General features: G+C 38.8%; 1 protein-coding gene and 2 non-coding genes across 3 annotated transcripts; all 3 read left to right on the top strand.

Annotated features, from left to right (window-relative positions):
* Positions 1–6,499: 6,499 nt before the first annotated feature.
* gnl3 (guanine nucleotide binding protein-like 3 (nucleolar)) lies at positions 6,500–12,641 on the top strand. The gene is made up of 15 exons (XM_047347064.1): positions 6,500–6,614; positions 6,773–6,831; positions 7,021–7,161; positions 7,256–7,375; positions 8,173–8,253; positions 8,329–8,464; positions 8,562–8,665; positions 9,667–9,817; positions 9,955–10,042; positions 10,135–10,312; positions 10,404–10,546; positions 10,740–10,876; positions 11,209–11,348; positions 11,529–11,589; positions 11,681–12,641. The coding sequence occupies exons 1-15, from the start codon at positions 6,602–6,604 to the stop codon at positions 11,779–11,781; spliced, it is 1,653 nt and encodes a 550-aa protein (XP_047203020.1). The 5' UTR covers positions 6,500–6,601; the 3' UTR covers positions 11,782–12,641.
* LOC124857589 lies at positions 9,443–9,574 on the top strand. The gene has a single exon (XR_007035627.1). It is a non-coding gene; the product is annotated as a small nucleolar RNA SNORA47 (small nucleolar RNA).
* Positions 10,590–10,663, top strand: LOC124857587. Its single transcript, XR_007035625.1, has one exon. It is a non-coding gene; the product is annotated as a small nucleolar RNA SNORD19 (small nucleolar RNA).
* Positions 12,642–13,188: the final 547 nt, after the last annotated feature.

Below are 13,188 nucleotides of genomic sequence, written 5' to 3'. Positions count from 1 at the left end.
AATACAGTCAGTACAGATCTGCTCGACACTGCTGATATTAGATCCAATGGTGCTTTCAGAGGCGGCTTTTGCATGCATTGCGCCCAAGGCAAGCCCCTCCATCTGGCCACGCCTCCTAAAAAGATTTACAGCTTTACATTCTTATACATTTACTAATTTCAGCAATTCAATTAAAAAAATGATTGAGTAAATATATTTATTTCACACAAATTGTTACATATGGTCTATTATGATTTACAGCTAATTGAAATATCGCATAAGACCAACACAGAAATGTTGATCCAGTAACAAATATTTGCTGTACTGTTTTGTACTCAATACTTGGTCGGGGCTCTTTTTGCATCATGAATTACTGAAACAATGCAGCGGGTCATTGGAGACGACATGATATATATATTTTGATTCTGATTCTGATTTTATACTGCATTGGTGGGTGTAGTGTCTCTCATCTTCCTCTTGGCAACAGAGGAAGGTGGCTGGTCTAACTAGACTTTATAAAACACAGTGGACCAATGCACCAGCAGATGACAAAGCTCCACAAATCCTTACTGACTGTGGAAACTTCACATTGGTCCTCAAGCAACCGATATTTTCTGTCTCTACCCTCCTCTTTTTTTTATTTTTTATTTTTATTTCAGACAATGCTTTCGGTAAATAAATCAATTTCAGAAATGCTTATAACAAACGAACAAATATCCAAATACCATACAAAAAAGTGTTTGGTAAACATTAAATTAAATTTCCAGTTCCAAATAAATTAAATTAACTTAAACACAAATAGCAACCAGTAAAATAAACATAAAATAAACATATTCCAACAAGCAAACTTGTCAGTATATTTAACCTGAGATCTGACATTGATTATTAATTAATATAAATTGTCTGAAAAGGGGTATGAAGAAGTAAAACTTATTTTTAATACCCCTTCTCCCTCTAATTGCACTTAAATTAACTGAGTAACCTTCCTAATTAACATCTATGTTTTTGATCCAGAATTCACAAACCAAAAACTAATAAATAAATATATATACACAATTATCTATATATATACATATACACACATATACACATATATATATCTACACATATACACATACATACACATACACATACATACATGCATATATACACATGCATAAATACCCACACGCATACATACACATACACATGTACACATACAGACAAACATGCACCTCCACATATGTACATGTAACTGCACACATGCATACCTACACTCTCAGAAACACACCACACATTAGGCCTAAATCCACATTCACATTCTTGTATATCGGCACTTAGAGACCCCCCCCCAAATCATCAGAGCCACAATCCAACACCACAGCTCCACCACCACCAGCTCCCCCCACCAATCCCAACCCCACACCCCATAGCGCAAGGTGGCAGACAAGATCCCCAGGACCCCCCTGAACTACCAAGCCGTCCACAAGAGTCCCCTGAACCCCCACCTGCCCCCCACCACCACGAGGCACAGAGCGAGGAGCAGCGAGAGAAGCCAGGCTGCAACAACTGCAGCATCAGGCTGCAGCTACAGAGTACCAGAAGCAAAGAAGAGGGCCCCGCACCCCCATGCACCCCATGCAAACACACAGCAGAAACACAGACACGCACACACACACACACACACACACACACATACATACCGTGCTCAGATGAGATACCATTCACCTCGCCTCTTCATCCCAATACATGTTGAAAAACATCAGTTTTAGTCTTTTTTTAAACAGACTCATGCTAGGACATTGCTTCAGCTCTTTTTGGAGTTTATTCCAGACCTTCACACCACTGACTGAGAGGAAGTCACTGGCGCCTTAGATAATAAGAAATTGGCAGTTGGTGTATTTATTGATCTCAAAAAAGCTTTTGACACAATAAATCATGAAATATTAATTAAGAAATTGGAGCACTATGGCATCCGGGGAGTAGTTCTGCACTGGATGGAAAGTTATCTAAGCAACAGGCAACAATTTGTGCAAATGGGTGACTGCCAGTCACCATGCTTGGACATTGTTTGTGGTGTTCCCCAGGGGTCAGTACTGGGGCCAAGATTGTTTATTATTTACATTAATGACATCTGTAAAGTTTCTAAAATACTTAAATTTGTTTTGTTTGCAGATGATACTAATATTTTTTGTACAGGTGATAATTTGGATCAGCTTATGGCTGAAATCAACTTAGAGTTATGTCAACTTAAGATATGGTTTGATATGAACAAATTATCATTAAATTTGGATAAAACCAAGTTTATGTTGTTTGGAAACTGCGGAAGAAGAACAGATGTTCAGATCCTAATAGATAATATAGCAGTAGAGAGAGTTAAGGAAATTAAGTTTTTGGGAGTAATGATAGACAATAAGATCTGCTGGAAACCTCATATAAAATACATTCAAACAAAAACATCCAGAAGTATTGCTGTTCTCAGCAAAGCTAAATATTTTCTAAATCATGATGCTCTTCATATTATGTATTGTTCACTTATATTACCTTACTTGAGCTATTGTGTGGAAATATGGGGCAACACCTATAAAACCTCACTGCGACCGTTATGCACATTACAAAAAAGGGCCATCAGAATGGTTCATAAGGCAGGATTTCACGACCATACTAACATACTATTTATAGAGTCCCGCCTCCTCAAACTCCCAGATCTGGTAGAATTTCAAACAGCTCAGCTGATGTATAAAGCTAGAAATAAACAACTACCAGAAAATATTCAAAAGCTGTTCACTGATAGAGTGGGGGGTTATGACTATAGGGAAAATCTCAATTTCAGAACCTTGAGGGTTCGAACCACCATGAAGAGAATGTGCATTTCAGTCCTCTAACTTTCATCTGGATACAGAAGATGCTTAACACAAGGAACCAGACTGTTGTAAACTGTGTTCGGATATCTCTGTTTGTGTGAAGGCTTGTGAAGCGCTGACTCCAACTGCAGCACAAGCACTGTGATCTCACCCAAGCTCTTGAATGGGCTTTGCTTCTATACCCCATACCCTTCCACTTAACTGTCTCATAACATGCTTATATACAGGGCCCCATGAACAGCCAGCGTCTTTTGCAAATGCCTTTTTATGGCTTAACTTCTTTGTTCAGATCACAGTGGAAAATTTTCAAATCAGCAGACTGGGTAGGCTATAACACAACATTTTTGGGTAAACAAATCCTTTATGGTCTTAAGGAATGTTCTTAGAAGTCACATTTTTGGTTTTCCTTAGCTGTAAGCCATAATCATCATTGTCCATTGGCTACATATGGCCCGTAAGTAATTGTCCATATAGGTTTTATGACATCTCTGGGTCAAAAGTGTGACACATATTAGATGGGGCATACTATTTAAACAGTTTGAGATCCAGCTAAGACCTGCATAGGGTCCCCAGCTTGTTTCGCCGATATGGGGTCTATTTAGTCAACACAGGTTAATCCTAAACAAGAAGACCATTATGGGCCCAGTCCCACTTAGCACCCATTCAGCTGTAGCAAAATAAATATGGGGTCCACATGCACATATTGGCGTTCACCCTTTAAGAGATCTCCTGTTGTCTTTTTGTTTGTCTTTTCATGAAGTTGCCTTGTTGTTTTCCATCCTATTGAAGTTGCGAAATCTCTTTCATATTGTGTCTGTTGCTGTTTTACATCCCTTTGTAGCCGACATTAAACATTTGTCAGTTTGAGATTGCTTTGTATCTGTTTGTGGTTTTTGAGAGTGCGACATGGCATGTCAAGCAGGACAGTATAGGCTGCATGATACTGACATTTAATAATAGCTTTATCAACCACCACACACCGATGAGCTGAGATAAATCTCTGATTCAAAGATAAAACATGAACAAATGACAGCATAGATGTTTTTCGTACCTAATGTGAGTATCCAAATGCTAATGTTATACAGTAACCAGCTAAATTTTAATCTTGAGAGGGTGGCTTAAGCCCCTAGACAGCAGCAAACTAGACCTCTTAATTTGGTTTACTTTCACACAGCTTTTTTATATTTGAAGGAAGTTGTGTGTTTTACAAGCATGGGAGAATGTTATTAAACATTAAATTATAATTTACATCTTAAAAACCTGTTTGCTAAAAGAAAAACTAATATCAAAGTTTGGATGATTTTAAAATTACAGCTCCTTGATGTGTAGAACCTATTTCCTTGTTGGCCAAAATGTTGCCTGGACAGCTGACATCTTAGAAGTTGTTTCACAAACAGGTGTGTGCTCTTCCTGAAACATGTCTTCATTAATTAGGCTGGTAAAAAGTGTGGAGTTGACTCCTAGTGTTGCATTAGCATTTGAAAGTTAAAGTCGATGAAGCTCTCAAGCAAGTATAACAGGCTGTCGTAAAACTGCAGATCTATCAGGGATTGCAGGAACATCAGCAGATAGCAGTTTGGTTAATTGTAGGGAGGAATTACAGGATGCGCATGCATAACAAACAACATTGGCAGGTAAACACAGAGGGTTTACCTGACCCCATACATTTTCTAGATGTAGACCTCGGTGTGCAATCTTTATTGCATGCAAAGTCCACTAGGTCCAATAAAGATGAGAACATAAGCACGCAATGTCATTTTTTAAAACGCCTCTCTGTTAATATTAAAAAGAATACTTATAATTTTAAAACTATTGGTTTACCTAGTTGTTTTGAAGGTTTATAAGCAAAAATATGAATAGAAACCTTCATGCAATTTGGCTTTATACAGTGACAGAATAAACAAACGTCTACTTCTTTTTGATTATGTGTGCAGTGTAATGCTGCTGTTCTACTTGTAAGTCAAGCTGTGTGAGGTTACTGTAATATGCTTTGGTCTGCTAGGGTAAACAATATAAGTAGTAATTCCCTTTTTTATTTAGTTTAGGTGAAATGTTGGTTCCCGCCTCAGACAAACTGGAGAAAAGCTTGCTGCTGCCACCTCCAGGCTGCACCACCAATATGGTGTCTTTCTGATGATGTGCTGCGTTCTTCTTTTCAGCTGGAGACTCATCAGACTTAAACGATTCTCAGCATAGTGTTGGGGGATGTATTTGTTGCCAAATTCAATCAGACGTTTCAAGATACTGCTAACAGCAATGATTACATGCCAAAATAAATCCTTCTACCACCTAAATGTTGACTCTGAGTTCTTGGTAGCTTCACTTTTTCGCTGTTGCCTTTGCTGCCTACAAAGGACCTTGTGTTACTGTTTAATTTATTGAATGCATTCAGAGTTCTCTAACTTTGGTATAAGTCCGACTGTACGGTAATGTGCTGTATACACAATTTCCACTCACCTCTCGGATATTTCTATATAATTTGGTTTAAAAGTTACAAGTTAAATATAAAGCTCATTAACTAGTACACAAAGCTAATAAGCAAAACATCCCAAAATAGTTCTTCAAATATATTAAAGCCAGTAATGTCAGGATTTTATGTGACAGACCAACGCAAATTAGTGCCTAACTGTGAAGTGGAAGGAGAACATTTTTTCACAAATAAAAAAAATGAAAAGTTTGGTGTGCATTTGTATTCACCCCTCTTTAACTCTGATACCCCTAAATTAAGACTGGTGCAACACATTGCCTTAAGAAGTCCCCTAATAATTCTAAATTTGTGTAATTTATTTTCTGTTTTCATACACCTCTTATGTGAAAGCATAAAAGGTTCAAGGAACACAGCAGACAGGTCAGGGATAAAACGCTGAAGAAGTTTAATGCAGGGTGTGGTTATAAAACAACATTCCAGGCTTTGAACATTACACGGAGCTCTGTTCAATCCATTTCTGAAAATGGACCGAGTACAAGTACAACTGCAAACCAGCATGGCTATCCACCTAAACGGACAGGCCAGGCAAAGAGAGCCACGCACAGTCGATTAACTCTGCAGCTCCTTCAGGCACCTCAAGTGGGAGAATTTGTCAAATTGGCAATCATTATCCATAAAAAGTTGTGTTTGCAGTTTGCCACAAACTATGTACAGCAAAATATAGCAAAAATTTCAAAAAAGTGCTCTAATCAGATAAGACTAATGTTAAAATATTTGGCCTACATAGCACAATGCTTTTTGTGACAGAAACCCAACATCACATGAATATCCCTGAACACACCAGCCCTAGTATGATGCATGCTTGTGGCAGCATCAAGCAATGGGAATGATTTTCTTAAGCAGTGACTGAAAAGGTGGTCAGAGCTAAAGATAAGATAGCTGGAAATAAATATAGGCAACACTGGAAGAAAACCTGGTAGAAGCTGCAAATAGTTGAGAGTGGGGTGGAGGTTCACCTTAACCAGCATCCAGAGCTACAATAGAATGGTTTATCTGAAAGCATGTTAAAATAGCCCAAACTCCAGACCTATAATATATATATAATATAGATGCTTTCAGATAAACCATATTTCATATTATAAGGATTTTTTTCAATTTGTTTTCCACATTATTATTTAATGTGAAAAATTTAATGTAAACGTTTGGGATAAGAAGGTGTGATAAACTTCCCGGTCAGCAGGTGGCAGCACCACATTTGTTCAGTGCCTGAAACGGAAAAGACGCAACATCGGACTTTTGCTGTTTCCACGTGTGAGTGCTTCAGTCACGTTGGCAGGTCCACAGCGGTACAATGAAAAGACCAAGTAAGTGTATTTACACACTGTTACAAGTCCGTGAAGACCAGCATTTCAATGTTTTAGTGGCCAGTTTGTCCTCTTTGCTGCTGTGGGTGAGCCTACATTAGCCTTTTCCTAAGCTAACCAATGTTTAACAGAGCTAACGAACCTTTCATTCTCTTTAGAGTTAAGAAAAGCAAGTAAGCGGCTATCCTGTGCCAAACGTTATAAAATACAAAAGAAGGTAAGTGGCCTTATATCCTCTGTAGGCTGTTTATCACATTGAATTGTAAATAAAAAAATGTTTAACTCGGCAATTCTCGCATGGTTGTTATAGTAAATCATTACGAATCGTTTTTTCACATTTAAATGTATACAATTACATTACTGCAACATCCACAATAGCCTTGATTACATTTCGGTCTGACTTTAGGTCCGGGATCATAATAAAAAGTTGAGAAAAGATGCTAAAAAGAAAGGACTGAAGAAACATGTAAAGAAGGATCTCGGAGTGCCCAACAGCGCCCCCTTCAAAGAGGAGGTCCTCAGAGAGGCAGAGCAGAGGAGGCTGCAGGTGGGCTGGCTGGCACAAATTTGTTCAGACGGGTTTTAAGGAAATATTTTTTTGTTATATATATATATATATTTAAAAACTTACTTTTTTTTAGATTGAAGAAGAAAAAGAAAGAAAACGACAAGCCAAAAAGGAAGAGCGAGCCCAGAAAAGGAAAAAGGAGAAGGAAGCAGCTGTTAAAGAAACAGACCCCAGTGCCAAGAAGGCTCGAAAGGTAAAAGGCCACCTCAATAGTCAATTGTCAGCTAAGCCCAGCTGAAATAATGGCATATTTGTTCTGTTCAGACAGGGGTCTTACCTACATTTGTTTTGTGGTGGGGGAAAAAAAATACACAGGGCAACAAGTTTGAGGTGCACAGAGGAAATGCTGCCACCATGTTGGTTGCACAGTTATTTCTCATGTGGATCCCGTGGATTTCATTTTTCTTATTCAAAATGTGAAAAAAATCTAATTGAATTAAAATAGCTATTCATCTGTTTATGATTTTATTTAAAAGCTTTTATTTCAATTTACAGTTATATATTTCAAAACGAAGATGAAATAACTTTTTTTTTTTAATTTGTTTTTCATTACCGATACAAAATGATGCACAGGCCATAGCATCACTGTAAATCAGATGGGAATGTAGCCTTTTGAGCCTTTTGGTCAGGTTCTGGGTAATTATATGAAAACTTTAACTAAAATGCATTACAAGAACAGAAAATCAACAGTTATTCCTACGGCAGCAAAAATTATATAGATTTTTTAAATATATAATGCACCATTTATCATTTGGATTTTTATACATAAAGTTAAGCAAATATTTTGTATGCTAAAGGTTTTGAAAGCACGGCAGTCAGTGATAACGTGGTTGAACGATGCAATCGAACATTTACAGTTGTGTCCAGCTAAGAGCACGATATGTCTCAATTAAACTCAGAATGTAGTTGATCTTCCTTTTAACAGCAAGACAGAAGTTTAAGGTATCTCCATTGTTTACCTACATGTCTTATCTCCACCTGTTTGCATAGGATACCACAGCAAACAAATCAGAGAAACCTTCAGGTCCAAACAAGAGCTCAAAACAGCACCTCTGCAATGAACTAAACAAAGTAAATCTGCACACTTACAATGAGATCCTTTACAATGCACTGACATGTTTACTCACAGAGTCTCGTCTCTTGCAGGTAATAGATGCGTCTGATGTAGTAATAGAAGTCCTTGATGCTCGGGATCCGCTAGGATGCAGGTGTCCACAGTTGGAGGAGGCTGTGCTACTGAAGGGAAGCAACAAGAAATTACTTTTGGTGTTAACCAAGATAGGTAAAGGGACATGACAAGCTCCCAACTAAAGAGAATTAAACTGGTTTATTTGCTATTAATATAATTAGATTTTCATGGACCCTTTTTTCTGCTGTAGATCTTGTACCAAAGGAAAATGTAGAAAAGTGGATAAAGTGTTTCCAAAGGGAGTTTCCAGTCATGGCATTCAAAGGTTCAACACAGATCCGGGACAAAACTGTGGTAAGACGTGCTTTTCAGTATCTTCTCTAATATTACAAAAGCAACATTTCTAAATTAGCAGAGTTGCTGACAGAGAATCCAAAATGGAGTACAAACTCAAAAATCAAAAAGGGGCATTCAGCGGCTTTTGTGGAACAGTTGAATCTTTGGTTTTTAATCTAGGTCCGGTTTAGATGTCATCATTGAAACAATGATTTATCTTATTTTTAGGAACAGCTACTATTAAAGATCAAAAACTGGGCTTTAAAGAACCTGAATTTAGTCCTAAGTGTTGATCTCAGTTAGCCTAGATGCCAAAAAAAAAAGCCCTTTACCACGCTACAATACATGGCTAAAGCTGGAAGCCAACCTTAGCTTTTGTTCCTTTTATTTATGAGGCATGGCTTATAAAATATTACGACTATAAGAGCATTGTCATGAACAGTTGATGTACCTCTGTAGAAAATAGTTTCCTTTTTTAAAGATGTTCTTAAACCTTTTGTGCTTCATTTTTTGTTTTTAATCCCTCACTGATATTGAAAACAAGCCAACTTTGAGTCTTCTTTCCTCTGTAACAACATACACAGCAGCAGTCGCTAGCCAGGTGGAAACTCAAAAATCGGATCTTTTTCCGATCAGTGAACGCACAAACCCCGAGCACAGTCTGGGGTTTCACAGATTTGGAAAAAAGATCTGATTTTTGAGTTTCCACCCGGCTAGTGACTGCTCACGGCTGGTCAAGCTATCACCGGTTTCCAGTCACTGGTCGACTCGGTGCATCTCTTACCAATATAGATGTGGAGGACTGAGAAGGTTGAACAGCTTGTTCGGTGCTGTTATAACTGGTTATAGCCTCCAAGAGCAACCAACAAACACAGTGAAGTCCATCTGTTGTCAGAAGGGATGATGTGTGCGTTTGTGGAACATTTGAGTGTGTGTGTAGTGGTGGGTGTGGGCTTCACCTGTCTCAAACATGTTGAGGCTCATTTAAAGTCAACCTTGTGCTGCTCTGTGTTCATCAGAAAGCCAAAAGGAGAAGAGTCGTGGCCTCCAATGAAGTCCTAGACAAATCCAAAGGAGCAGCGTGCTTTGGTAATGATTGTCTTGCTGAGCTGCTAACAGTTTATGCTGCTAAAACACAGAGTGAAGCTGCACTCAAAGTGGGAATAGTCGGTGAGTTTATTCAAATCTGTACATTTGCCCCCTTTTTATGAAAATGTAGAAGTGGCGGTTGGATTCAAATCCTTGGCTTTGCCTTATGTAACAATTTCTATTTTTGTGTTTTGTTTTTTTACATTTTCTCCTCCCAGGATTTCCTAATGTGGGGAAGAGCACCCTGATTAACAGCCTGAAAGGCATGATGGCATGCCATGTTGGTATCACTAAAGGCACCACAAAGTAAGTAAACAAAGTGTTTAGGAATTTGTTGCCAAAACATCTTACCTCCAAATGTTATGTCATAAATAAATGTTCCCTCTCCTGCGCATCAGAACTATGCAGGAGGTGCACATGTCAAAGACTGTGAAGCTAATGGACAGTCCAGGGGTCGTTGCGTCGCCGTCCAACTCAGCAGTCTCCATGGCTCTGAGGAGCCTGCAGGTGGAGGAGGGTCAGGAGAGCGTGATGGATGCTGTAAATACATTGCTCAAGCAGTGTGATAAGTCCCAGGTATTACCTGTTGCAGCTACACAGCAGCTGTAAACTGATGAAGGAATTTTGAGACATTTATTTGCTCCTATTTTTTTTCTCCTTGTTTTAGATTATGCTTCAGTACAACATCCCAGACTTCAAGAATTCCCTGGAGTTTTTGACTCTGTTTGCCAAAAAGCGTGGGTACCTGCAGAAAGGTGGCGTTCCAAACACAGAGCAGGCAGCCAACACTTTTCTGACTGATTGGACAGGGTGGGTGCATTTCTCATAATGTTCGGTGATAATCGTGTAGCTGTGGAAATGAGGAAAACGTGCAATTCTAGAGTTCACTTTGAAGACTTCTAATCCAACTCTGATCCAAACCCTTGCCTGGCTAGGGGCTAGTGTTGTGTGGCTTTTCTGTCACCTTGATCACAGAAATATCTCTATTTTGGTGTTCCCTTAGCGCCAAATTAAGCTACCATTGTAAAGTGCCGGGCAGCTACAGCCTCCCGAGCTACATGACTGACGCAGTGGTCACTGAAATGCAGAACGGCTGGGATCTAGACAAAGTGAAGGAGGGCAACAAGGAGACACTGAAAGGTAGGTGTTTTAAATTGAACTTAAACATTCAGAGGTTTTTGAGCAATGGTTGTTTCCACAGCATCTTCCAAACACCTTTCACATTTTGTCAGACAACACACAAACTTCAACTAAAGATACATTTTTCTTTTTTTCTGAAAACTGGATTCCTTTCCTTCTGCTTCATAGTTTTGCTCCACCTTGTGGTTTGATCAAATAAAATACAGTGAAGTGTGGGGTTGTAACTTTACAAACTGTTAAATAGTTCAGGTGGTGTTATTAATTTTTATAAAGCAATGTACATTCTGTACTTTTCCATCTAATGTTTCTCCCAAAAACATTTTTCTTTACAGGTGTTAAATTTCCAAACCTGTCAAGCAGCATAAGCTTTGTCTCTAGAGGACCGACAGCGGGTCTGCTGACCGCGTCCGCCACTCCTGACGATCCACCATCCACAGAGAGAGAAGAGCAGCACAGCGATGAGGATGATGAGGTAACTCCAGATATAAATCCACTTGAGTGATATTTTGTTTCTTCTGGAAATGAGGACAAAAATGCAAGTCTCGATTTGTTTGTGAAGACTTCTAATCCAACTCTGATCCTGCTGTCTGTTTTTATTCGTTGAAGCCTGAAGAGTGCCTGAATATAAATAAAACATCTGCTTTTCTTGTAGCCTGAACAAACAGAGTCACATGAAACAGAGGAACTTGAGGAAGCCCAGGAACCAGTCACAGGTAATTTGTTTTGGTGTAGATTTTATATCAGTTTTTTAGTATGTATATGAAACACATTAGTAAGGTAATGTTTTGCATTTTTTCATTGCAGATAAACCCAGGCAGGTGCAATTTCAGTCTGCCCCCGTTGACATCAGCCTCTCTACAGTTTATACCGATGACGCCTACGACTTCAACACTGATTTTAAATGAACTCCTCCTTGGCTCTGGGTTAATGCTCATGTTCATGCAGTCTTAGTGCCATCCAGAGCTGGAACTGCTCATGATGCTCGTTTATGGTGAACAGCTTTGTGTTTTCTCTCTTCTTTCCTCTGCCGTTGTCATTTACAGGGTTTAACTGATACCCGTTTTTCAGCCAGCCCAGGTGAGGTTTCAAACAAGCCAGGCTGATTCCATGAAGTAATGTGGAAACACAAACTGCTGATTGGTCAGATTATATCACACATGGGTGGAAACACGTTGTGTACACATTTCGTTATGTGCACAGAAATTATTACCTGCACATGTTTACCCCTATTTTATCTGAAGACTAGAGATGAGCTTTGTAGTAGTCATAGCTTCCAGAAAATGTCCACCTCAATCTGGACAGAAGACTTTAGCTGACCATCAGCACAGAGGATGGTTCTCAGTCGTCAAAGCTTTAAATGTGCTGCATTGTTTGAGACCTGATCCCATCTGGACTTGCATTAGGCTGTAGGAAACAAAGCAGGGAATTACAGTGCTCAACTGTATCATGTTATGGAAATATAGTTTTTGGAAATGCCGAGTCACTTCCAGGAATGCCGCTAAATCCAAAACTCCTGCTTGTACTCAAACCCGAAGAACAAGGGAGCGTATCTTGACTCATGGACTTACCCTCGGCTAGGTTTTTTTTCCCCAGACAAATCCGATAATGATTTTCCCCCAGGTCAATTTATTGCCTATGTGGCTGTTTATTATTAAACAGTTGTATATATATCTGATTAAAGACTAGTGCGACAGGAGATCATTTCTAGGATGTTCATCTATAACACTGTATGAAGATCTGCACCTATAAATCTAACAAGAGACAAGACTGTTGTTTTTCTTTCGCTAAAACGGTGTTTACATTTCTTTAACCCGTAAAAGTAACAATTTCATAGTTAGGAAACTGTAAATAAATTTTATTGGTATTGTACAAAACACATTTATAACAAACTAATTTAAAAAGCGTGCGGTATATGTGCAAACATTGGGTTAACGCAGCGGTCTGAAATGTCATTAAAAATCCAGAGGTTAGTGTTCATTTACAACAGCATGGTTGGGAACAGCTGAGAATGTAGTTAAAGTGGTCAACTTTAGGTTTTTACATACTAGTTAAAAAAAAAACAAAGGTTGGATAACGTGTGTCAAACTAAATCCCCAAAGATGGTTACTGAGGAGGTAAGCACAATAAACTGGTAACTATGTTATTACTGCACTGTAAACCAAGACATCCTTTCAGATCTTATGCCAAACTATCATTTAGCAACAGATGAGCATCTAATAAGGCCATAATTAAGCAATGATGACATGAAATAGGCAAAAAGATCTTAGGACAGTTATGGGCATTACTCCTGCCAGCGTTCCTGCAGCTTTCAA

Source organism: Girardinichthys multiradiatus, chromosome 20 (assembly GCF_021462225.1).
Source record: "Girardinichthys multiradiatus isolate DD_20200921_A chromosome 20, DD_fGirMul_XY1, whole genome shotgun sequence".
Taxonomy (NCBI): Eukaryota; Metazoa; Chordata; class Actinopteri; order Cyprinodontiformes; family Goodeidae; genus Girardinichthys; species Girardinichthys multiradiatus.
Note: the sequence above shows the minus strand (reverse complement) of the source record. Positions and strands in the feature narration are given on the sequence as shown.

What these genes read in the sequence shown, in the direction of transcription:
- gnl3 (XM_047347064.1), top strand. An exon ending in AGATCCGGGACAAAACTGTG is followed by an intron (nt 8,666 to 9,666) that starts GTAAGACGTGCT and finishes TGTGTTCATCAG; the next exon opens with AAAGCCAAAAGGAGAAGAGT. An exon ending in ACAGCGATGAGGATGATGAG is followed by an intron (nt 11,349 to 11,528) that starts GTAACTCCAGAT and finishes CTTTTCTTGTAG; the next exon opens with CCTGAACAAACAGAGTCACA.